Here is a 25,594-nt window from a genome sequence, read left to right as displayed (position 1 = left end):
AGAGAAGAGGGGGTGACGTGCAGCAAAAGGTTGCAGACTGGAATTTAATCAGGGCTCCTGCTCCTCCTTATGTTTGTATTGTTGACAAATTTATTTATTTCCTATATGTTTTTATTTCTTAGTTACTTTTGTAAGTACACAATATTAATTCTGTTATTTATTTATTTTTTTTAACAAAGTTTTTTTCACATCTAGTTTTAGTTTTTAACATTAGTTTTAACTATGAACTTGGCATGCTATGCTTTATAGAGAAGCTGTTTACAGCAGGTTTTTGTCCACACAAAATGCTGATTAGAGAAATATGCAAACTAAATGGCAACAGTAAATGGAACAAAATTCATATTCCTACTGAGAACCACTGTCCTACAGTGTGTTTGACAGTGTGTGTAAAATGTCAGCTTGCTAACAGTTGTCCCTTATCAGGTTGCATTCCTCCTGCATATCATCATCATCATTGGCTCTTCTGGTAATGCTTTGTCTACTGTTACTCTCAGCATACTCAGAACCACATTCACCAACACGTCAGTGGAAAAATGAAGGGAATAAAGGGTCATGAATAACAGTTTTGTGTAAATTAGCACAACTCATAAGGGGTAAATTCAAAGAATTAGGTGAAGATGAGGATTAAAGGAGGAGTTAGAGAGTTAGAGAGTTGAGCCTCAATCAAGGAAGAGCTCATGGAGTGGACGGGGGGGCATCAGTTGGGCTGATGCTCGCTCCATTCTTACTCTTCTCCCATGGGGCGGGCAGGATGTCAACAAGGTCTAGCACCAGCTGACAGGCTTGCACTCCAGCCCAGCAGCACATTAGCATCCCTTCCAGTGCGTCCAGCCCCCATTACCACTCCACACCCAGCCATCCAGCTTTTAGGCTTTGGGGCCATGGGGATTGCCTTTTTAGGAGACACCTGATCACGACTGAGCTCGCCACCACCGCCCAACACAAAGAAACTGTGGCTGATAGCACGATGCTTTTGTGAGCGTGAGTGCCAACCTCCTGGTGCTGAGGGACAACTGATGGGAAACTAGAAGGGAGATCTGAGGGTGGGAAGGTGGTATGAGTTATTATGTAGAGACAGAAGTCTGTGGTAGAACCGGAGAGGCTGTTTGAAGTTCTTCAGAATGTTTTGGGGCACAAGACTTGGTTCTGTTTCCATTGTACTGTGACTGTGAATCTGTTGAGGTGGTGAAGAAGCCCTACAGCTTGGCATTTGTTTGGGCCAGGAGCCATCTCAATCTTTTTTTTGTGAGAAGAGCCCGGTATCATGGAGAAATTCAAGGCAGCCATGGTTCTGGGTGCTGTTGGTGATGCCTTGGGCTACAGAAAGGGCCGGTGGGAAGGTTGCACCTCAGGCAAGAAGATCCAAGAAGAACTGGCCTCTTTGGGGGGACTGGGGGCCCTAAAACTGGACCCTGATAACTGGCCCCTGAGTGATGCAACGCTGATGCACATGACTACAGCAGAAGCACTTATAACAGGTATGTTCAGAGTTGATATTAAGATTTCTAGTAGGCAGATGAGAGCAGGGATCACAGCAAGATAACAGATTAATTTGCTTCTTTCTCCTATTTTAAAACATCAAATATCAAATAAAGATGTCACATCGTATCTAACTTCATATAAAACCAAAACATCTCTCTTTATCTTTTCAATAACCTGTAAAAAACAATATCTGACCTGTCCAGTCAGGCTTTTGATCTTGCTACGTTTAGAAGGACAAGAATAGCTTCTTGTATACAGTCAGTGGAAGCTGCTAATCACTAACTGGCAGACCATCTCTAAATGATGAAACGTGCTGACGTGCCATAATCCATCCTTATAACCAGCCATCAAAGGCAAAATCTCAGTTGAAACCTCTTTACCAATGCCATCACTCAAATGTCATCTCAAGCCCCCAACAGAGTGGCCCGGAGTTGCCAGGACAGAAAAGTCCAAAATAGACCACTTTGGAAAAGCTGATCCTCGGCTCTCCTTCACTGAACAATAGCAGGTCAGACTCCTTCGTAATCTGCCAGTATCATGTTTGGCTGCAGATGTTGTTCAAAGCCAATGACAGCGGCCCTCTGAAATGGTGATGACATCTTTTGAGATTAGGAAGCCCTATTTAGCCACAATGCCTCTACACATATACATGTGCACAAACTGACTCCCCTGTTCATATTTAGTAGCCCACTTATTAGCCATTAAAGGGACTTATTCAGTGTACATAAACTGATTTCTACCTGAAGTGCCCAAAACCTTAAGTATCAGGAACATCTTTTCAAAGTAAACTAAAAAGTTCCTTCAGCCCATTGTTTTCCACCATATAGAGCGACAGACCGGCATCATTATTATAGTAAGCGTGAAAGGGATTCAAGTCATAGTGCTGTTGATCGTGATGTACTGCTGTGCAAATGGGGTCATTGACTGCATTTCCACCCTAAGTACCTGGAACGTTTAGTCCCAGGAACTACTTTTCAGGGAACTAAAAGGTTCCTTCAGCCTGTATTTGTCTGTGTTTCTACTGTAGTCTAAAGACCTGTGAAGATTACACAAATTAGTTTGCATGTCATTTTTGGGGAGAATATACAACACTGACAATGATGCCATTAAAAGCCACCGACAAGCATTAATGTTTGTGTGACACTGAAGTTTCCACTTCTAATTAATCTTCAATATAAATACTCACTATTAGACTTCACGGTTGGTCCATCCATTGTATGTTTTAAAAATAAAGTCTGTGGGTTTTCATCTGATACCTGATCTTGGCATCCAATATGTTTTGGTCTCCAAAAAAGCCTTTGTTTGTTAAAAGATTCTGGTGGGGGGGTTGTTGCAACGTTGATGATCGCAATGCACAATCATTTCGCTGTTTGGGGAAGGATGTCCATAAAGGCTGTCCCACAGCAAAGAAAAGGTGACTTGCTGATGGTGACTTCTAACTGTCTCCCTCAGCCAAAAAAAACCTGACTCTCTAATCCATGCTGGGTGAGCCTCTGACATACATCCCCATCCTGGATTTAAAAGGGTCTTCATCATCAAACCATGTTTGTAACTTAGTTGTGTTCAGCCTCTGAAGCTTGAAACAACATACAGAGGAAGCTAAGCTAAGAAAAATATACAACATAACAATGGCACAACTGACAGAAACACACTAACAGCAGCCAGAAGAAAAGGAAAACCACTGCCACCAATGTAACTGAGCGTCTTGAGTTCACCTCATCAGGCAAGTTTAATAAGAAAATAATAAACGGGACATGGAGACATTATGTTAGCGCAATGACCAGCAACTTCTTTTTATTTTCTCTCCAATGTGTCAAAAACTGAACTTCGCCAACACCTCCTGCCTCAAGGCAACTCTGAGGGGACTCTCTCAAATCCAGAAGGCTTTTAAATCATGAGGGCTCAGTGGTCGATGACTGTCAGACATCGGCAATAGACAATTTGGAAACGTGGCTATACATTTTTTATCTGAGATTAAAGAAAGACAAGAATCTCCAGGTCTATCCTCCGTCATCCTCTGTAACAGAATCTGAACCACAGTCCAGTCAGGAGGGTCCCTGTCTTTCATCAAAGTCCTACACCACCAAAGTAGAGGTGATGCTTCTTTGTCAACATATAGTCTCTCTCTTCCTCACACATGCAGTATGGACATAAACAAATTCTAGCAGGATGGCTGTGGGCTCAGCTCGAGGATCCCAGTTGACCTCATGGTGTGTGGAAGTGACTCCACTCGCTCCACAGGCATGCTGGTCCTAATCTGCAGTGTGGCAGGCTGAGGCTAAACTTAGCTCACCACAGCACCACTCATCTCGCCTTGCATGCCAATCATGAATGACTCTCAGTCACTGTGTGTGTGTGTGTGTGTGTGTGTGTGTCCAGATTACTGGTGTCTGGAGGACCTGTACCGAGAGCTGGTGCGTCTCTACGTGGAGGCCATGGTGTCTCTCCAGGGTAGAACCCCTGATCCTGCCACAGTGGAGGGCTGCGTTCACCTTAAACCACACAACTTCCTGCTCGCCTGGCATACACCTTTCAATGAAAAAGGCCAGTAGAGATCTTAGATATCGTTTTTTTTTATTTATTTTATGAGATCAACAGAAGTGCATTATATGAAAATGTATGTCTGGATGTGTCTATGTCCAGGTTCTGGGTTTGGGGCAGCTGCCAAGGCCATGTGTGCAGGTATGAGATACTGGCAACCTGACAGACTTGACAGCCTGGTGGAGGTCAGCATTGAGATTGGCAGGATGACCCACAACCACCCCACAGGTGAAAGTTGGCAGTTTCTACCTTGTCCAAACAACTAGAATCTGATTATTGCACTGCTGATAAACTGTTAAGCATCTCTAATTGCATAGCCATGACTTGTGATGTCACTCTTGGCTTCAGGCTTCCTCGGCTCCTTGACAACGGCACTGTTTGCCTCCTATGCGATCCAGGGGAAACCTCTTGTGAACTGGGGCCGCGAGCTGATGAAGGCCATCCCTCGGGCTGAGGAGTACTGCAAGAAGACCATACGACACATGTCAGGTTAGATTGTGTTTCTGTGTGCAAAAGGACACATCTTGGTTGATTTGGGTGTGTTAAGTTTTCTTTTCTTCCAGCGTTTCCCAGGCATGGTGATGGGTTATGAACTTTTTTAAAAATAAAATTGATTATTTTAGTTTGAGCTTGAGGTCACTGGTAGTCCAGTTATTGAATTTTGTTGGATTTAGTTTAGCATGTATAGGGGATGAAATGAGTGCAGCGTCCCACTGCGTGGCTGGCTTAGTGTCCTCCCCATGTTTTGTTTTTTCTGGCTGTGATCTCAAGCCCTTTTTGTTTATTTTCTGTTGCACTTTGAGTATGGTTGTAAGAAGTATGGTTACTTTTTAAAAATAAAGCTTGTGGGTTTTCATCTGATGCCTGGTCTTTTGTTTTTGGTTTCTAATAGAGAGGCAGTAACATATTTCAGGGCTCGTCCACGATTGCTGTGGCCACAACGCAGACTACTGATATGACCATATTGTGTATGTTATGTGTTCCTGCACAGAGTATCAGGAAAACTGGTTCTACTTTGAGGCCAAGTGGCAGTTTTACCTGGAAGAGAGAGAGTTAGAGAAGGAAGGACAGAATAAACCATCATTTCCTGATCGCTATGATGCTGAAGAGATAGACAAGGTAAATCCTACCTCTCTGTCACACTAAAAATACACAAGAAAAAGCATACCTTAAGATTGTTACATCTACAAAACTCCTAACAGAAATAACTGTTATCCTCTCCTCCTCCATACAGATGTATAAACGCTGGAGCTCAGAGGGCCGTGCAGGCCGGAGAGGTCATGATGCCCCCATGATTGCCTACGATGCTCTTCTAGCGGCAGGAAGTGACTGGGCTGAGCTGTGTAAACGAGCCATGTTTCATGGAGGTGAGGACCAGGGTATTCTTCGCCTGCAAGGAACAGAGAGAAAAAAAAACATACAGCTATGACTTCTGTGAAAATGCTGGGTTGTGTTTTCTTTTTTTTAGGTGAGAGTGAAGCAACAGGCCTGATTGCAGGTTGCCTTTATGGCCTCATGCACGGCCTCAACCAGGTCCCTGCAGGCCTGTACCAGGATTTGGACAAAAGAGAGCATCTGGAGGAGCTGGGAGAAGCGCTTTACAAAGCAGCATCTGCAGAGAAGTGCATAGACAAGTAATGCTGCTCTTCACTGGCCTGAACCCTACTGGCTATCAGAGGAATTACACAACTGTAAAACTGCTTCTCTTTATCCCACAGTAGTCCCTAGTCCTCCTTGGTAATATCCCAGCAGTCTTGACAGGCATCCTGTCCTCTCCTCACCATACTTTCCTGGAACTACATCTACAATCAGTTTACATAAATTTCATGTTCTGTTGATGGCAGGGAGGAGTAACTTGTGTCTATTACTCCACCTACAATTAGCCTAAATAACACAACAATAAGGAAAAGTAAACTCTTACACCTTTATAACTTTTATTTTAAGCTCGTAAACTTGTTGTCTTCTTAAAATTAAAAAAAAAGATAGATAGGTAGATAGAGTTCCTTCTCTGTTTCCTTTTCTAAAGCTAACCTGTATTAACATGAAGCACATGGTTATGTAATGCCAGCAAATATCTTATTAATCAAAACAGATAAAACATTGTGAAAACTTTATACAAAAACCTAACTGAAGATTAGTCTCTCTTCACAGTAAGCTTCAATAGCTTTTAATGTAGATTGACCATGGCTTTTTAATGCATGTAAAGTGGTTGCAGATGGTTTTAACTTTTATGCATAACATTATAGAGTTGTAGAATGGTAATTATTTTATCTTATACTGTGATCAATTATTATTTGCACTGTGATGCTCTGGGAATAGTGTTCTATATTGTGAAAACACCATTACATGGTGAATATTAATATGATATGAACATTAAAATGGACTCATATAAACACGCATGAAGTGCCTGTCTCTCTTTATCTTAACTAGAACTTTCAATTTTGATGGACAGCTTGGCTATCATAATTTTCCTCTTCTTGCTACACAACCCTCCTCTACAATCCCCTGAACTAATCACCTGTAACAAGTTCACACTGCAAGAACACTTCACATCAAGTCTGAACATTTTGTCTCTTCTACTTTGCTGCAGAGGGGGATGTCTACAAGCACTGTTTACTGACTCAAATATCACTTAGGTAGAAGAGAGAGAAAGAGAAAGTAGTCATTTTTGGAGATTACTCTGATTACAGTGAGTGAGTAGTTTTGTATGGTCATTGTGACAAGTCAAATTCACCACACTCTGAAAACAAATCCCTCTCCAGTTCAGAGATGTTCATTTTGTATGTGGGTTAATATTTACCCATGTGTTTCCTCATTAGGTGTGTTAAAGCAAACATTATACCCAAATTCTTTTTCATGATTGTGCTATCATTAAAAAAAAAGTTTTGGGTCATTACAACTGCATGAAAAACACAAATTTAGCACCATATTCTGAACTGGCAAAATGGTGCAGTACCATCATTGCATCCAGACTAGGGTTACTCTTAATTTATCAGTCATTTTCTGAATCAATCAATTAGTTGTTTTGGTCCATATAATGTTAAAAAAAGCAAATAAATCCCTGTTTTCCAAAGCCCAAGGTAACATCTTCAAAAGTCTTCTTTCATGCACAAACAAAAGTTTGCTGTCATAGGAGATTAAAGAAACCATTTTTTCTGACTCAATGACCCAAAACAATTAATCAATTATCAGAAAAGTTGGGGATTCATTTAATAATTGGCAACTAATACATTAATCAACTAATCATTGCAGCTATAATATAGATAGGTTGGCCCTTTCTAGGCTATTGTTCTTTTCTCTTTCTCTAAAGTTAAGTGCAACACTTACAAGATAAACTTACTATCTATCTAAAGAAAGAAGGTTTGGGTAGAACTCACAGTATTTGTTTTGCTAATCCAAATACATTTAAAACCTTCCATTTTGGCCAATTATTCCTAAGACTAAGACTAAGAAGTCTAAGTGTTTCAAGTGTAGGCCACACAATGTCAACTATCATGAATACTGCACATTTTCTACCTGTGGGAAACAGTTATGATAATGACAGCATTAGTGACCATCCAATCTCCTGGCAATTGTGCATCCAGCAGAGCAATAGTAAATGTAATAATTTGATATCCAATTTGTCATCCTTCAACTGTGCTGTCAGTACCAGTAACTGTAACAGGTAAACTGCAGATGGCTACAGGGATTAAGTTTTGTATGTCCTCTATTCTCCATAGACCAGATTCTTGGAAAACTAGCATCAGCCCTGATGCTGGTATGTTGAGGAAGTGGGTTAGAGACCGCAACTGCCGTCCTGTCCTTCGAGGGATTCTGGAGAGTCTGCTGCATTACCTAACACAGAATCTGCCCAAGTGGACCACCAGAGACAGGAACCTGGCGAATAAGCCAGGGTTGAATACTGTAGTTGAAAGAAACACAGAATTGCCTGATCAGAGAATTGAGGGTTCAAAGAAGCAGACAAGCTGCACTTTTGTTCAACTCCTTGAAGAGCATAAAACAACCCAGGAAAAGACTGCTGAGAGCAGTTTCAAGATCCCTGAAAAATGTTGGTCAGAGCCACAAAAGGACAGATTGCCAAGCAGGAATGGAGGAGATCAAAGAGCAGGAGACTTAATACCCCGGCGCCTTACCACATTCCAGCTCCTCCAGTCCAAATTCACAAGATCCACACCCAAACCTCCCATCACCCATCAAAGGGAGGTAGGAACTCTGTCCTGCAGCAGAGGAGTGGCAAGTAATGTGAAACAAGACACTGAGGAAAACGTGCACAAGATGGACTGGACTAGAAGAAAACAAGGACTGAAGAAAGGCAGCAGTGTAAAAGATATTGTAGCCAAGTTCGCCATGGCTGAACAAAAGGAAAAGGGAGAGAACACACTCAAGAAACAGCCAGTAAAACCAAGACTGATTGGAAGAGGGGTCCTCCTGTCCTCCTTGATGGAAAAGTTTGAAACCATGGCAACTGTGTGCAAGGGAAGTGACTTGAAATCTTCACATGATACGCCCTCTGAAGAAGTCAAGGTGACAAGTAATACAAAACAGAGGGCAGCTTGTGATGAAAGACAGCACCAACAGGCGGTGGATAAAACAGTTCACATACAACACAAGCAAATGAGAAGTAAATCTATTGGTCAGCAGCTGAAAGTAAATCAAATTGTAAATGTGCGAGAACAAACACCAGAGAAGGCCATGGATGTTTTAAAAAAAGTAAACTCAAACCTGGAACAAGAAAATCATTTGAAAGCAGAGCAAATGAGAAAAATGGTTGACGAGCATTCAGATCAAAAGGCTGAAGGTCAGTGTCCATTAAAAGATATAAAAGCTCAAGATGTTAAGTCAGGGGAATGTGGTGAAATTCAGACTACAGCAGAAGAGACTAATATCACCAACAAGTTAAAATATGGGCATGTAGAACGGCTCTGTTTAACATCCGTCACAGATAGTTTGCTCCCAGAACCTTACAGGCTTTTTCCACAAGTAGAAGCTCAACTGAAGTGGCACGTGGCAACCATCACGACCTCCCCTCCTGCGTGGACCTCATGTGTAGATTCCTCTCCCAAACAGTATTCTGCAGAGCCATCAGGAAGCTCACATGCAAATTTGACGACAGAAGTTCCTTTTAGTGCCCTACAATCCAGTATGGATGAACTCGCCACAGATGGAAGAAGATGCCCTTTAAAGCCCGAAACTGAGGGGCGTTCTACGTGTACAGGCCACGACACCACTAAGAATGGAGAAGTGGACAGTCCGGACCCAACCAAATCTGTGACCTTTCAGAGAAGGTTGTCCAAGCATGTCATCCCCTGGGCTTACAGATTTGATTATCCTCTGGATGCTGATGACCAGACTGATTCTTCCCTTCAGTCAGCACCACAACCAGAAACTATAGCTCCACTGGTTGCAAACCCACCATCACCACCACCACCACGCTCAGATTCTTCTATGGTGACAACAGGAACATTTCAAAACATTAATCTATGTCCTTTTAATAACATGATGGTACAAACCCTTCATGCAACAACAAAAGAGGTTAAACCTCAAGAAAAAGAAGTGGAGGCAAAAGACGTAACACCAGTGGACATAAAAAACACTAGTATGGTGCAAGGTTTTAGACTTTTTGAAGACACTGCCAATAAAGCTGCATTTGAAGACAGTGAGACCTCTGCTGTAAAAATTCAACCTGAGAGAGGTGATCCAAAACAGAGACCAAAGTACACAACAATCAACTATGAGGATCCTTCAGTCAAACAGACATATAAACCCAAAATCATACGATTTACTGACACTTTTACGTTCTAGGATGGCACTATTGAACAAACTAGAATCAGCATCTAGCTTACTGGTGAAGCACTGTTTCCTTTTCACAGAGACTGTACAAGAAATTTTAAATAATGATTTCAGTTCCTTCATTTATCAGTAATATTGCAGTTACAACAAAGAAACAACAATAAAAACACAATGCAAGCAACAAGTAAAACTGGTGATTTTCATTTAAAGTACAAGCACAGTAAATGAGCATGTTGCCTGTGTTTTCCTGAATGCTCAACACAGATTTTCCTAAGTGAGATAATCTCCATCTGCTCTTAAGTCATTAACATATAAAAGAAAAAGCTTTTGATCAGACTTAGAAAAAGGATCATCAGATTCTTTTTTCCCCTCACTTTCCTCCCAGGGCTTCTATACTCTACAGTATAGGAATAAGAAAAAGCTCCCCACTAAGAACCAACTTGCAGTGATAACCTTCAAATGACCAACAGTTACACTGGCTAGTCAAGACCTTATCAAGACTGAACTATGCAAACAGCACTGCCAGCTTGATGACGGTTTTCCTTCCGTACAAAACTTGGCATCATCATCTTTTCTACTTGAAATGGTTCTTCGTGGTTTCAACACTGTAAACACAGTAGGCTGAAACTAAAGTAGTGTACAAGCATTACCATAGCATGCATAATATGATATGAAGACTGGGTATTAGAAGATTATCGTTTGACCTTTACATTTCCAAGGTGTATTATAACTTAATTCAACATAAATCTATGTTAATCCATCCATCAATTTCTGACAATTATCTGGGGCCAGGTTGCAGTGGAGGCAGACTAAACAAGGAAGTGACAGCCCTCTTCCCAGCACAGTTTTCCAGCTCCTCCTGAGGGATCCTGAGACTTTCCCACGCCAAAGAAATGGTCAAAAAGGCCATGAGGCTGTTCACAAGACAGCAAAAAATTATTATTTATGATCTTCAATATACCACATGAGCGACGACAGTAACAGTGGAAGGGTTTATTGACGTTAGACATTAAAGTGACACTGTCCATCTGTGGAAAACTGAACAGTGCCTAGTGCACACAGTGATGACTGCCTAGAGCAGATGAGTGGTTGGTCACAGCAGTGCCCAACATATCAGTAGCTGGCCAGAAGCTCGGCCTATTCACGGATCCAACCCCGCCCACCAGCAGGATTACGCCACTGCTCAAACATGAGCCTGCATTTGGACTTACTCTGGTATTTTTACAAGAGGATAAGAGATCGAGCCCTCCGTGATCCATCATCTGTCCATTCCAAGGCTTATCCTGATAGCCAGCAGTGGCGATGAAGAATATGGGGTTGTTATTGAGTGTTTATATAGGGCAGAAACGCTTAAATCAAATTTTAAGTACGTGGATTTAGGTTGGGCAACTAAGGCTTCTACAAATAAGTGAATTTCTGTATCTTTTCATTCTGTTAACAGTAGTTAAAACAACATGTAATTCAGTCATACAGACACACCCACACACCACATTATATGGGATAATTGTGGTGTTTATGGCTGGCTCTTTATCACTGTTAACCTGGGCTGTTTACCAATTATTCAGTCCACCTCTCTCTCATATACTCTCACCTGTAACATGTAACTGTCTCCATATCCTGAAAATAAAATTGAAAAAACACAGCAAAGACTACCTTTAACTGTTTTCGAGCTTAAGCATCCTTTACTTAATCTCTTTGAGTACAAGCCATACTAACTACATTTCTATCTCCACATGATTTCCCTCTTTCCCAGCTCTGGAAAATAAAAATAAAAAAATTACTACAGGAAGGTCATCAGAGATGGCCACCAAAAAGCCACCAGAAGAACCTTAATGTAATTTTGCTACAGTTCTGCCTGGAACTGGGTGACGTGTTGGGACACACTGTCTGAGGCTCTGCTCCAGATTCTCTCATTATCGCATAATCAAATTGAAATCTGGTGACTTATGTAAGGTTTACGTCATTAAACTCATCTTTTCCAGTCAGAGCATCATTTTTCACAAGGTTTTGCACGTAGGGATGTAACATTATCCATCCATTTTCTGTAACCGCTTATTCCCGAAGGGTTGTAGGGGGGTGGAGCCCATCTCAGCTGACATTGGACAAGAGGTGGGGTACACCCTGGACAAGCCACCAGTCCATTGCAGGGCTAACACACAGAGACAGACAACCACTCACACTCACCTACGGGCAATTTAGAGTCACCAGTTAACCTAGCATGCATGTCTTTGGACCAGAGAACCTGGAGAGAACCCATGCAGACACGGGGAGAACATGCAAACTCTGCACAGAAAGGTCCTGGATTTGAACTCAGGACCTTCTTGCTGTGAGGCAGCAGTGCTAACCACTGCACCACCGTGCTGTCCGATGTAGCATCATCAAATTGAATATTGTGATACTGCAATAAAAAAATGTCTGCAGTATCTACTGTAATATTAAATGTAATTTTAAAATGTTATTTTATAAGAAGACAGCACTGACTGCTGCATTGTTTTTTGTTTTGCAGTGTTTTATTCATAATTCAGGCACTCATTACTAATTAGGCAATACACCCCTACTTATTTCAAATTATTTCAATACAGTTGATAGTTACAGTTGTTGTTGTTTTTTGTTTTTTTTTAAATAATAATATTACTCAGGAAAAAATCATACGTTTCCTAAGGATTTGAACCTGTGCTGATGCTGGGACAGAAAGAGTGGTAAATCAATGAATTTTAGTGATTTTTTTAAATTTAATCTATGTATTTTCATAAACGCTGTTTTTTGTCTCATATTTATCTGCCATATCTGCAAACTTATATTGTTTGTCATGGACTGTGGGAGTCCAATCCCACAGTCATAATCCAGTCATATTATTTACTGGACCACAGTAGAAGCTCATGTTAACAGATGGCTGTATGACTGTATTTACCTGTGCTACGTGGCTGTACTGGAGAGGGTGCGGCTACTTACCATGTTTGGTGCATTTACGTGCTATCGGACATACTAAAACTGTATAGTGCCACCGGGGAATTCTAGGAATTTTATTAAGTTTCACTTGTGACGGTCGCAGGCTGTATCTGTGTCAACAATTGACATTAATGTGACATGTTATAATCCCAAACAGGATGTAAAATTAACTTTTTCTTCGTCCACCTGCCCAATAGCTAAGCAGTGTAAACATTTTACCAGACACTCAATAGATTACCATTGTTGTTTGAAAAGTAAGTGAAACAAATCTACCAACCACTTGCATATTTATTTACCAGCATTCGACTGGTAGCTGATGCTAACTAATGACAATTAAGTGTTTGGCTATAGAGGCTTTTTCAAAAGGTTCTGAAATGTCTATTTTTCAAATTGCAGTGAGCAAAACAAGGGTTGCCAAGTGTTCATTAATGGGAAATATATAAACAAAAGTAATAAATATGTGTAATACTTAAGATTATAAAGACGTCAGAGTGGAAGTATAGGCTTGACATAGAAAAATGAAAACAACACAGAGAAGAAATAAATAAATAATAACGAACAATGAATAAAAAAAACCGCAAGAATAAAAATGGCACCAATAAAATTTAAATGTATAAATGTAAAATAAATAAATTAAAAGTCAGCAGAATAAAGTAAAAGAAACATTAGGGATGGAAATAATGTAAAAACAATATTTGAATCTTAAAATTAATGTTATAAAATTACTCCAAAATTAATGTAAAAATTTATCAGAAAATCCAAAAGTGAATTGCTTAAAAACTCAGTCCAAACTTTTTCCTCCTTTTCGTTCTGCTACTATAGCTCAATTATTTTCCCGACCAAAGGCCCGTGAATGCAACATATGTCCCATGAGAGCTGTGAAGTCGGATGTTACGGGAATCATTTGAAAGCAGCACTAGGTCTGATTGACGTGTGTGTCCTGGGACAGACTTTGGGTCCGAAATCTTCGCTGGGAGTAGTCCGAACAAAAAGGTTAAGTGGAAGACGTGACTTGTTTCTGGATCACACCGTGGACCATTCATGTAGTCGTCATGTTTGTATTTTTTTATTAGATTTGTTGGTTCTACTCCGAGCCGGAGAGAGGGATCAGCAGCAGCAGCAGGTGCATGTGGATGGCGATAAAACTCTTCACACGGCCTGAACATCGAAATGATCGATAAAACACTTGAAGAATCAACTCAAACCGACCTCTTGGTTTGTGGAGAAGCATGAGACCGGTTTGCACGGCTTTCCCCTCTCGAGAATAGCATTTTAATCCCAAGAAAAAGCGGCGTCTTGCCCCGTCCCTCCGCACGCAAACATGGAGAAAGTTAATAACAGTGAACGCTAACTAACTTGCCTTAACTTTGACTTCGACATTCATGTTTGCTGCAGACTTTTGCATTGTTTTTGCCTTGTTTGAGCAACACAACACGGTGGATACATGGTGAGACTCTAGCACAGATTTTCAGGATACCATTGACACTGGAGCAGAGGAGAGGCAATGGAGAAGAAGACCAAGGCGAAGAACCAGAGACCAGTCAACGGCGGAGCCAAAGACAGAGTAGACAGGTTAGAAAACGTGACGTTGGTTTTGAGGGTTAAATCACTCTACTGAACATGTTGAGACAATATCTTACCGGTTTTGTGAGGGCAGTGGTAGTTGAGTAACTTACCTGATAGGTAAACCCAGTAGCAGCTAATTACGTTGCCCCACAATTCGTGGAAACAACAGGAACGTTAGTCAACTGACTACTTTAGACCGTTACTGGTGCCGTTAGCCGTTAGCTAACGGCTTACGGCTACCTGAACAAAACTACATTACACGTTGTTGTATATTAACAAACAGAAGCCAATTTCCACCCGTGTGATGGGGAGAAAAGATCCTAAAAATTATCAAAATATTGGCATATTTATTTAAAAGAAAGGAAAAGAAAAGTCAGTTTCTCAAAATAGGGATGCACATTAAATATTGGGCCGATTAATTATTGGCCGATAATGGCCTTTCAAAACTATATTGGTATCAGCATACATTAGCCAACAAATATCTGCTATATTAGCAAATATTGTGCTTCCTGCAATTTAAAAATTGTAGTAGGCCATATTGTGATTTCGATAAAATTTAAATTAATTGTTCAGCCCTAATACCAAGTTATTATTTTGTCATACTGAGTCATTATTTGGAGATGTTAAGTCATTATTTTAACATAAAAGGTAATCATGTTCAGATGCTTTTTTGATCACATTGGCAGAGATGGGCTTCCCTATAAAATAATAAGTTAATATCTCAAAATAGGGATGCATGATAAGTATTGGTTTGAGAAAATATTGGCTGATACTGGCCTATCAATGATATATCTGTATCAGCTTTTATCAGCCAATAAATATTGGGTGTATTACCTCAAAGCATTTTATTTGAATTTTTTGGCCAAATTTCTCTATAAAAGTCAAACTATGTCAGAACTGTCCTTTTATGGGATTTTATATAATCCATATTTGCTTTCTACATCTGAGCCTGTCTTCCCTTCAAGTGCGCATAAACTAAAGGTTATATGAACTTTTTATGGATTTCATGGATGGTAATCCATGCATGTGGTGCATGCCTATCTCAAAATAATGAGAAAGTTCCTCAAAATAATTATGTATTATCTCAGAATACAACCACAATAAACAACTTGTACATTTAGAAAACAATCAGTATACTCAGTTTCTAGGTTATTTAGTACACCACGCTAAATTAATGCAGTCTTGAAATAATTCAACCTTCATGAAGATTATCATGTTCATTTTTTGCTAAAATGTTGTGGAGAGGTATTGATTCAACTTAAGTTATTTCGTGGGGCTTTGAGAAGATTATAATATTTTGCATGCCCAATTTTGCGCTTCATTAGAAACTGCAGCCTTCAGTTCAACACCTCTCTAAACCAGTTTCAACAAAAACCTGAACGTCCTTCATGAAAGAAGACTTTGTTGCAGGGCTGTTGTATTAGACTGCCTTAGTTTTCTCGTGGTGTAACTAATAAACTGCCAGCGGACTGCATGTTGGACTTCAGTTGAATAGCACTTGAAACAATACAGTTTATCCAGTCTGTCTACATGTAAACATAGGCTAAAGCATGGCTTTTTTTTAAATTGTTTAAAATCCTAACTCACCTTTTGCAGTATATTTAAATGATATCTATTTTTAAACAAGATGGAGAGCTGTTGCACTGTTCAAACAACAGTGATACCCTGAACCAACACCTTAATCAGATGCCGCATTCACAAACTCCTGACTGATACATCTACTGCGTGCTCTTGCTTTTGTTGTGGCAACAAAGCTATTCTCATATGAAGAGCATAACATTTGTATAATGACCTTTATTTTCTTCCAGTATTTGCAGAGCACCCAGACACTAGTAAATGCCTGGGCTGTGTGTAGTATATACAGTAGTTAGTGGTTTCACACTGTAAAGTCTTTTGAGCTTTAACAAAACAGATGTAGTGGCCTACCACACTGCTGGTCTGAAGGTGCATTTCGTCTTCAGGGGTGACTTTGCTCTTGTGAACGGGTTAAGCTGATTATCATGTTACCTAAGGCATTAGGTTGAGCCACCAACACCTACAACTTTTTCATCTATAGCCAGATTGTAGATGTAGGTAATGTAGGTACACATGGAGGGCTGCACAGTTGAACAAAATATTATCAAAATCACAATATGGCCAAGTGCAATAAAGCTGTAATTTTTCTTATAAAGGAAAAAAGGGCGACAAAACAGCATTATAATAGTCTCATTGGCACAGAGTGGAAAGGGAAATTGTGTTGAAAAAAAAATTATTATCGTTTCAAGCCAAATGTTGGTAAAATATTCAAGCGGCTAGTAAAATTTCAACATTCACTAGCCATTTGGCCATAGACAAAACAGTTATTTTTTTCATTCTGATTCTTACTAATCATAAATCATATTGCAATCACATTATTTGTCCAAATAATCGCAATATGATTTTTTTTACCATGTCATGTAGCCCTATGCACATACTATATATGAAATATTACATGAACAAAATTAAACCTTTGGTCTCTTTTTTTGTGTTGTAGCATCTAATTGTGCCTAAACATGGTGCTAAAGAAGTTGGATGACAAGGCATAAATGCTAGAAACACAAATGAGACTAAACTAATGAAATGACAATAATAGGTTTTAGAAAATACATGAGTTTTTTTTTTTTTACTTTAATTGAAAATTAGAGCTGCGCGATATGGACAAAATCAAATATTCTGATATTTCTGACCAAGTACCACAATACTGATATTGCAACAATATTGTAGGGAAGAATGTTAGTATGTTCACAAAACATTTACACAATGAGATTTTTCATAATGTGGATATATTATAATGACTAAATGGATAAAGGCAAATAATAGAGCAAGTAAAACAGTCAAGTAAGTGAAGCAAAATACATCACCTTACTGTAATGCAGCCTTTAAAATAAATATCGATGTATAGCCCAGCCCTGTTGGAAGTTTGTTTTCCAGCTTGCCTCAAATATAGTAAATAACATCATAGTACACAACTTAAAGTACATAAACACGCACCGGCATACATACACAATTGACTTGGACTGTTCACCTGATTTTGTTCAAAGTAATCTGTTCAATGTGTTTATGCTTTGCAATGCTATGATGTGAATACTTGGTTATCCTGTTGATGGTTGTGATATACTGACTGAAAACAGTCCTTTGTTGTGCTTCATTCATTGATGTAGTTAACAGTTACTAACTTTGTGCTTTTTGACCCAGAGTGGATCCGTATGGCTTTGAGCGCTCGGAGGACTTTGACTTTGAGTCATATGAGGAGTTCATGTCTGAGTATCTAGTTGTGCTCACCAGACGATCCATCAAGTGGTCCAAACTACTGAAGGGAAGAAGCAAAGTGCAGAAGAATGTGAAATGTTAGTGTGAAAACTTAACACACCAGTATCTACACATGGTGAGTGTACACAATACAACTGAACTAAACCTTAATGTTCCCCCTCTTCTGCAGTAAAGCGTTACGTACGCAAGGGAATTCCTAATGAGCACCGGGCTCTGATCTGGATGGCAGCTAGCGGGGCTCATGAGCAGCTAGAGAAGAACCCAGGATACTACCAGACCCTGCTCGGAGCCCAGCACGACCCCAAACTGGTAGAGACCATCTGCACAGGTCAGGCAGTTTCTTATTCTCCCTTATAGTCACCCAGATTTCCCTTAAAAGCCCTGACACATCCTAAGCCAGGCTCAGCAAACTAGTCCTAGTAAAGACTTAAAGTGCCTCACATCTTCTGTTATGCTGCACGTTGCACTTAAATCTTTATCTAACCCCTCATTAGGAAAACTAACATTCTAATCCAAAGATCATCATGAGCACACTAAACAAATTAGCCAGTTACTTTCACAACAATGTGAGTCTGATTAAATGTCTTGTTAAACTCTATGTTTTTAACATAAAATGAGAATATTCGTGATGAAAAAGTCGCAGCTGTCATAGACATAAAATAGGGGAAAACTACACTAAATGAGCAAAACAGATTTTATTTGAACACAGAGTCAGAGAACTCTTTCTCACTGACTGCCCCTGAGGCTGCTTCAGTATGCTGATGCAGCTGAACGGTGGCTGATTAATGCTGACTATAGCCAACTGTGCCAGACACACTGCAACAACCTGCAGGCAACAGTCACCACACAGGGCACGATGATGCCCAACAGTTTGATGTGTCATAGCCTTTATACTTAGCTTTACAGATTACTATCATATAACATCTGAGAAGCTAGTGTTCAGTGTGACACATAACATGGTTCTGTGAGTAAGGGAGACTGCACTTTATCAGCTCCAGAGATACTGAGATACTGGCTGGGGATTGTGACAGAAAACAGCACTGCATTAAGAGAATGCAACAGACTAGGTTGGTGGGGGTGTGTTGTTTCAGCTACTTGTGAGGAAATAAAAAACACTATGCAGTGTGTGCTGACATGTAACGTACATCTCTGGGTGACATTGTATTGTTGCAAGTCCGATTATGTCTGCACCACCTATGGGCCCTTGATTTAGTATTTAATAACTCTGGTAACAGAGTTAATATATTTGCGCTAGCTGTCTATTAGGGCTTTACATGACTTTTTTTCAGTCGTTATATACAAATATTTGAAGATTCCTTCTTTTTGTCAGTTCAGTCAGTCACACTAAATTCCTGTATCAGCCTAGATTAGTATGTTCTACTAGACTCACATTTTAATATCCTTCTTCATCATATGTGCTGTGAAAACAGATTATTATAGTCAGAGAAAGTAAAAGTGTGGAGCCTCTCTCCCCAGGCGTCAGGTGTCACCTGCCTTGCAAGCTCCACCCTCACTCATGCTGAGAATTAAGGGTTTATTTCACAGTGGATTAAGATGTTTTTGATGAGGTTTATTTTGTTTTTGTCAAGTTTGAATGAAGCAGACTATGATGATGTTAAAATGACAGTTTTTCAAAGTGAGTCTAGTTAGTTTGGCACAAGCAATAAAACAACCATTTCTGGTTACACAAAATGTATCTTACTCTATAAAAAAGGCCTCTCGCTGTCCTTTCTGTAATGTTGCCAGACACTTACGATAACAGTATGAGCCTGCCAGTGGTAAAAACAAGGACGAGCAAACAAGCAAGCATCACCTGCTCTGGGGAAGTGGCTGGCAGCACATCACCGTTGCTCCATTTCTGTCAGTTCGTTTTGTGGTTTGTGGTGATTTAGAGACTCTGTTTGTTTTAACAGCCTGTGATCCTGTTGCATTGCTCTGTGTACAATGACGCAGCTAAAAAAAATAGAGCAGAAGCTTGTTTACCAGCCACTCATTTCAACCTTTCATCAGTTAATCACCACCACATTGTTGTCACAAGGATTTTTTGCAACAGCTGATATAAAAATATAGTTTTATGATTCCTCTAATCGATAATATATTGTTGACATGTTATCTGTGTGCATTTTTATAAGCTTCTGTCCGATTTATTCTGTTGTTGTGATGCACACTGACTGACAAAAGGGAAAAAAAAATTAAAAACAACTCAACTGTAGCAATTTCAGTCAACTGTAGGATCGCCGACTGATGATTTGAATCTTTGACTTTTACGGTGTAGCCCTACTGTGTATGTTGGGAAATAATAATTTATCCAATAAAACAACACAACATATATTGAGAAAGTCTTTCGAACTTTACCTGCCACGTTAAGAAGAACTGCTGTATTTATCTACAGCATACTTAGGAATGAAATTTTTAGTTTCAGTTACACTTATTGGCAAATAACAGCATATATAAAGGATATTTGGCCATGCAAGTTTGCATTTAGATGTAATTTGATTACAAGATTGATTTAACAACTTCAGTTGTAAAAGCAGACCCCGTGTTTCTTGTTCTCTTGTATTTATAAACAGACAGACAAATAGCACTAAATATGAGTGTCTCTGTGTTCTTTTCCCTTCAGACTTGAACAGAACATTTCCAGACAATGTCCAGTTCCGCAAGACGTCCAACCCATGTCTGCAAAAACCTCTGTACAATGTGCTGCTGGCTTACGGTCACCACAACCCAAGTGTGGGCTACTGTCAGGTAATATTACTTAAGATCCAAAATCTTCTTACATGTGTGACAGAGACTTCAAAGAAGAACAGTGTTAAAAAGCAACCTAGTATTATATATTGTTTCATTATAGTTTGTAGTGCTGTGTAACTGCAGTGAAGGATTAAGTCTGTTATTGGTGAGAATTACAGGACAAAATATACAAAACTGACCTAAATATTAGTGTTATATTTGTTAGCCAGAAAAAGTAGACAATGTAAATTTGAATGTGTGGAGGCACCTATATCCAAAATCTGGTTGGCCATTATTCTGTAGAGGGTTTTACACGTCTGTGTCCTAAGACAGCCTGTTTGTGTCAGTGTCAGCATCAGCTAAGTGTGGCCCTACATTAATCATTAACATTTGAAAGGCAAATCTCATTCACCAGAGCATATGCAGCTAGATTTGCAATTCAAACAGACATCAGGACTGTGTTGGTGGTTACATCTCTTACAAAAATACAACTAGAACTCATTCATCTGTAGTCATACCCAGGTAGCCTGTTTTATTGTGAATGTTTTTTTTTGTTTAATGTTCAGTGTACTCTCACTGGTCTCTCCTTCAGATACCTTATCAAAGGGCTCGAGAGTCTCTAATAAAACCTGTTCAGGCAGGATCACAAGATTCGTGTGTAACCTGAGTGTCTCTCTTTTGTGTACAGGGGATGAACTTCGTAGCCGGGTATCTACTTATCATCACAAAAGATGAAGAGAAATCCTTCTGGCTGATGGATGCACTACTTGGGAGAATTTTACCAGGTTGGTGGATGTACAACATTTATTTGCCATTATTTTAGTCTCATGACAGGTATGTGTCTGGACTAAGAATAATCCTGTATTCTGGATAAAGGGTCTTTATCCGTTTTAAGACCTACAGTCTGTTTTCATTTGCATCTCACACTTATTCAACAAGAGACTGTCAGTACAAATAAATGAGAAAATTCTTGGAAGCAACACTTTTGGCATTGTCAGTTACACTTGTGTGTGTGTGTGTGTGTGTGTGTGTGTGTGTGTGTGTGTGTGTGTGTGTGTGTGTGTGTGTGTGCATGTGTGGTTCCAGACTACTACAGTCCAGCCATGCTGGGGCTGAAGACGGACCAGGAGGTGTTGGGGGAACTGGTGAAAGTTAAAATCCCCACAGTCTGGCAGACCATGGTGAATCATAATGTAATGTGGACGCTGGTGGTCTCCCGATGGTTCATCTGTCTCTACATAGACATCTTACCAGTGGAGGTGAGTATATGTGTGTGAATTTCATGGTGCAGCCAGGAGGGGAGTCTGGCCATTGTTACAGTTATTTGATTGTTTTACTTTGCACCAGGAGTCAAAATTCCTTAATTAAGAAGTTTAGAAAAGCTTGATAACAGGCTTTGTGGCAAGTCAGCAATGAAATATAGTCACTGGCATTTAGTATTTTATACAATAAAAATATGAGACGGCAAAGTTATTCCAAACTTTAATATTTTGATGTTAAAGGGATAGTTCGAATTATCTAAAGTGAGGTTGTATGAGGTACTTACTGATAGTCAGTGGTCATGTTAGAGAAGCAGAGAGGAGTACCAGCATGGAAGGTAAGCAATGTAGCTACTGCTTTGGATGGGGTCAGCAAAACATGTTTTGGCTCATTAAAAAAATCTGCCAGTTTATATTGCTGTCAGACAGCCTTTTCTGAGAGGAAACCACTGTTACAAAAGCCAAGAAACACTCTCTCACTCAAACAGACTGCTTTTGCAAAAGCAATTTTAGCTTGCAGAACATGGGAGTTGCTGGTCTACAGCTTCCTCAATCTGCTACATTCATGAAAACGAGTCGCACAATAACACAAACAAACTGGTGGTGGAGGACCAGCAGCTCCCATGTTCTGCAAGGTAAAATGACTGATTTCACCAGTGTGAGAGTGTGAATGTTTTAACAGGTTAGCACGGATTTATCAAAGTCACATAATAAAACAAACTAGCAGATCCAGGCAGCACTAGCCAGTAACTCCAGAGTTCTGCAAGCTAAAATGCAAAACGAGACTGACTGAATAACAGCAGTGTCCTTTTGGAAAAGGTAGTGTGGTGGTAAGGTAGAGTGGTGAAAATATTCTAAAAATAACGTACATTTGAACTGATATTGGTTTCTTTCTTTTTTTTAGGTTAAGTAAAATATGTTTTGTCACTGATCCACAGTACATTGCTCAGCTTCCTACACCAGTAGTCCTGCTGCTTCTCCAAACTGTGATTCTTCCACCCGCTATCTATTGTCAGCAATACACTGACTACTGATAAATACCTCATACAACTCCACTTCAAAAAATCCAGTCCCGTTAAAATGTGCTCCTCATATCTCAAACAGAAAAAAAGCTGTGTCGATGCACACCATTCACTGTTCTCCACAAACACTGCTTCATGTCAGCACCGCTTTGAGTAGAATCAGATAAAAATGAGCTTTTACTCCCTACTTCTTGTTTCTTTTTAATCTCCTTTCTTCTCAGCATCTCCTCTCCTGCTCTGCTCTCTGATCTCCTCTGTACGTTCAGCTGATTCTCTGTCTGTCAGCATTAATTTGAAATGGCCAACACACCACATTCAACAGTCCTTGTTGTGCTAACTCCCTCTGTTGGCCTGGGGAGGGGTGTGAACTGCTATGTTTGCTCTCCAAATACACATGGAGTTCAGTAGGAGGGTGTAACAGTTGCAGATGTTCATGTTATTCTCTTGAGATTTCAGTCCCACCCACAGGCACCGCTGCCAACCAGTAGGAGTTGCTGCTGCAGCAACAAGGACATGGTTCCTCACTAATTTCCCATCCCAAGTTTGAATCAGGGTTACTGCCTCTGCCTCTGCTCCATTTGAGAACCGTGCCTCAGTTACAGATGTTCACTTTTTAAAGTAGCTGCTAAGGAAGTCCATTACAGGGAAAAGAGGAATAAATGGGAAAGTAATTATTGACTTATTTAAAAAAAAAATAATAATAATACAGCACTTCACCATTAACTTGTTGAGGTGAATCTCATTAAAACACCTTCATCCTGATACTGACAATATTTTTTTGGATCTGTTTTTGTTTTCTCACTTTTTTATAACCTTTTTATAACGTTTCAACCACAAACTTGTCTTGATGTTCGTCTGTCATTCAATACCAACACTGGCTTCCCGCTTACAGTGAATCTGATTCTGTTTGTTGCTGTCTTTTACTGTTTTTGGCAAATAACGAGTGCATTTAAAATGGGACATTAAATAGCAAAAATAGCAACATTATAAAAATGTATAAAAATTTATTGAACATACACTGTGCAGTCCACCAAAATACCCCTAGGAATACTAATACTCACACTTTAAATACACTGCCCTGGAAATCCAGTAAGTCATGAAAATATTAGCCCCAATAGTATGTACTGTATGCATGTTCAGTAGCTTACTTACACTAACTGGTGCCCCTTGGATGTGATGTTATTTCTGTTCCTGACACCTTTTCATACTTGACAGCAATTTAGATATTTTTTCAAGCCTGTTTGATAGTGGGATTTATTTGTTTGTTGTTGTTTTTCTGCAGACAGTTCTACGGATCTGGGATTGCCTGTTCTACGAGGGATCTAAAATCCTCTTCCGTGTCGCTCTGACACTGATCCACCACAACGAGGCTCTCATTCAGCAGGCCCAGTCACTGCCAGACATCTGCCAAAGCTTCAAGCAGATCACTCATGGACCATTTGTTGATGAATGCCACACGTTCATGCAGGTAAATTAAAATAAAGGTGGTATCCCATCGGATCACTGCCAGTCATTATGAGTTATTTCACTGTAGGAAAGACGGGGAAGTATAAAACATCCCTTTAAATTTGCTTCCATTAATCCTTTAATCCCTGTGTTTCTTGCCTTTCCTAGAAAATCTTCACTGAACCAGGAAGTCTCCCCACGGCAACCTTGACTAAGCTGCGGGCGACGTGTCGATCTCGCATAATTGCAGAGGAATCCTGAACCAAACTCCAAACTACCTGTTGCTTAAACTCAATATACATTCCTTTGGGATGAGTGCCCAGTAGCTTGTTTGCACCTTTTTTTTTTTTAACTACTGACTTAATATCATCGTAACTACTACATACTTTAAGTTTCTGTCTTAAACATATTTTGAGATGATCATACAGCCTGAGTGTAAATATATGGTTAAATAAGGATATTCTTAGCAATTTGCTGTATGAGCTGACAGTTCCATTTGAAATTAACATGTAGTTTGTCTTGTTTAATGTGGAATTATGCACTTTACTTACTCCAGAAAGTCAGACACACTGTAGAGAGAAAAGCTTGGCAGCAGGCCAGATTAATGTGTTGCACACTGTAAGCACAGCCGAGAAGAACCTGTCTACTGTATTTCACATTGAAGGTAAATGACTGTATGTACTGTATGACCTGCTGCGGTAATCAAATGTGAATCATACTGATTTAATTACATATTTTCATTGCAAACATTTCAAAATCTGATTAATGTATTTGTTTTGAGCAAATGTTGTAGGTCCTAAACTCAGTCATTAATTCAAATGCACTATGGTGAAATGATCTAAGCACAAGTGAAAGGGCTGTTCTCTGTTTCTAACAAACATGTTTCCAGTTTGTTTTGTGTTTGGGTTTTGCGTCCTCTTAAATTCTCACACAACTGATTACATTGTGCGGCAGTGGACAAAAATAACCCTGGCGTTGATCCCGGCTCCCAGTATTCTGTGTGTTGTCCACCTAGTTTAACAGTTCAGAGTAAACAGATGTGTTTGTTTCACATAAAACCAAGTAAAACAAATCATAAAGCTACTTTTGAATGAAAAACAATATCCCTGCTGGACTTTTTAAGATTTTTATTAACTTTCAGTAAGATGCATAATAGAAAACGAGATCAAACCATTTTCTATAAAAATAAAAGATCAAATCACTACAATTCATATTAACATTTCCTTAAGGGTGGGAGGAAGCAAGAATAGAAAATGAACCCATGCACCTGTTCACTTGTAATGGTAAAGTTTTAGTAATACAGAGTCGCACTCTGTTTAAGGCTGGACCATTGACTGTGAATAAAGATAAATGACATGTTTCAACTTCTTGAGAATGAACATTAGCCTCTCTTTGGGGTGAAAACAAATTCTGTAAATGTGGCCAGTAAGTATGTGTGTCTGTGTTAAAACATGACAGGTTAGTTAATGAAGTTACTAAGTAAATGACATGTGACTGATTGTGCCTGTAGATTGAAGTGAATCA

At 39.7% G+C, this 25,594-nt stretch overlaps 2 protein-coding genes across 3 annotated transcripts; both read left to right on the top strand.

Annotated features, from left to right (window-relative positions):
• Positions 1–658: 658 nt before the first annotated feature.
• Positions 659–10,003, top strand: adprhl1 (ADP-ribosylhydrolase like 1). 2 transcript variants are annotated; one of them, XM_084715210.1, is made up of 8 exons: positions 659–1,478; positions 3,862–4,026; positions 4,126–4,251; positions 4,372–4,512; positions 5,015–5,142; positions 5,258–5,390; positions 5,492–5,657; positions 7,743–10,003. In XM_084715210.1, the coding sequence occupies exons 1-8, from the start codon at positions 1,265–1,267 to the stop codon at positions 9,823–9,825; spliced, it is 3,156 nt and encodes a 1,051-aa protein (XP_084571336.1). In that variant the 5' UTR covers positions 659–1,264; the 3' UTR covers positions 9,826–10,003. The 2 variants fall into 2 exon arrangements, with proteins under 2 accessions (XP_084571336.1, XP_084571344.1); XM_084715218.1 differs by lacking the exon at positions 7,743–10,003 and having other exon boundaries at positions 689–1,478; positions 5,492–6,426.
• A 3,655-nt stretch (positions 10,004–13,658) lies between these two features.
• On the top strand, positions 13,659–25,437 carry grtp1a (growth hormone regulated TBC protein 1a). The gene is made up of 8 exons (XM_084715185.1): positions 13,659–14,334; positions 17,542–17,693; positions 17,786–17,944; positions 20,237–20,361; positions 21,032–21,128; positions 21,430–21,602; positions 23,907–24,092; positions 24,239–25,437. Exons 1-8 carry the CDS (start codon positions 14,267–14,269, stop codon positions 24,329–24,331), a joined length of 1,053 nt encoding a protein of 350 aa, XP_084571311.1. The 5' UTR covers positions 13,659–14,266; the 3' UTR covers positions 24,332–25,437.
• Positions 25,438–25,594: the final 157 nt, after the last annotated feature.

This window comes from Lutjanus erythropterus, chromosome 1 (assembly GCF_056507025.1).
Source record: "Lutjanus erythropterus isolate fLutEry1 chromosome 1, fLutEry1.hap2, whole genome shotgun sequence".
In the NCBI taxonomy this organism is placed as follows: Eukaryota; Metazoa; Chordata; class Actinopteri; order Lutjaniformes; family Lutjanidae; genus Lutjanus; species Lutjanus erythropterus.
This window is presented reverse-complemented; position numbering and strand designations above follow the sequence as displayed.

Bases quoted from the DNA above. Each gene is read 5' to 3' on its own strand.
- adprhl1 (XM_084715210.1), top strand. From the start codon at position 1,265: ATGGAGAAATTCAAGGCAGCCATGGTTCTGGGTGCTGTTGGTGATGCC. The intron at 4,513-5,014 runs GTTAGATTGTGT...GTTCCTGCACAG, and splicing joins GACCATACGACACATGTCAG to AGTATCAGGAAAACTGGTTC. The intron at 5,391-5,491 runs GTGAGGACCAGG...TCTTTTTTTTAG, and splicing joins ACGAGCCATGTTTCATGGAG to GTGAGAGTGAAGCAACAGGC.
- grtp1a (XM_084715185.1), top strand. From the start codon at position 14,267: ATGGAGAAGAAGACCAAGGCGAAGAACCAGAGACCAGTCAACGGCGGA. The intron at 17,694-17,785 runs GTTAGTGTGAAA...CCTCTTCTGCAG, and splicing joins AGTGCAGAAGAATGTGAAAT to TAAAGCGTTACGTACGCAAG. The intron at 21,129-21,429 runs GTTGGTGGATGT...GTGTGGTTCCAG, and splicing joins ACTTGGGAGAATTTTACCAG to ACTACTACAGTCCAGCCATG.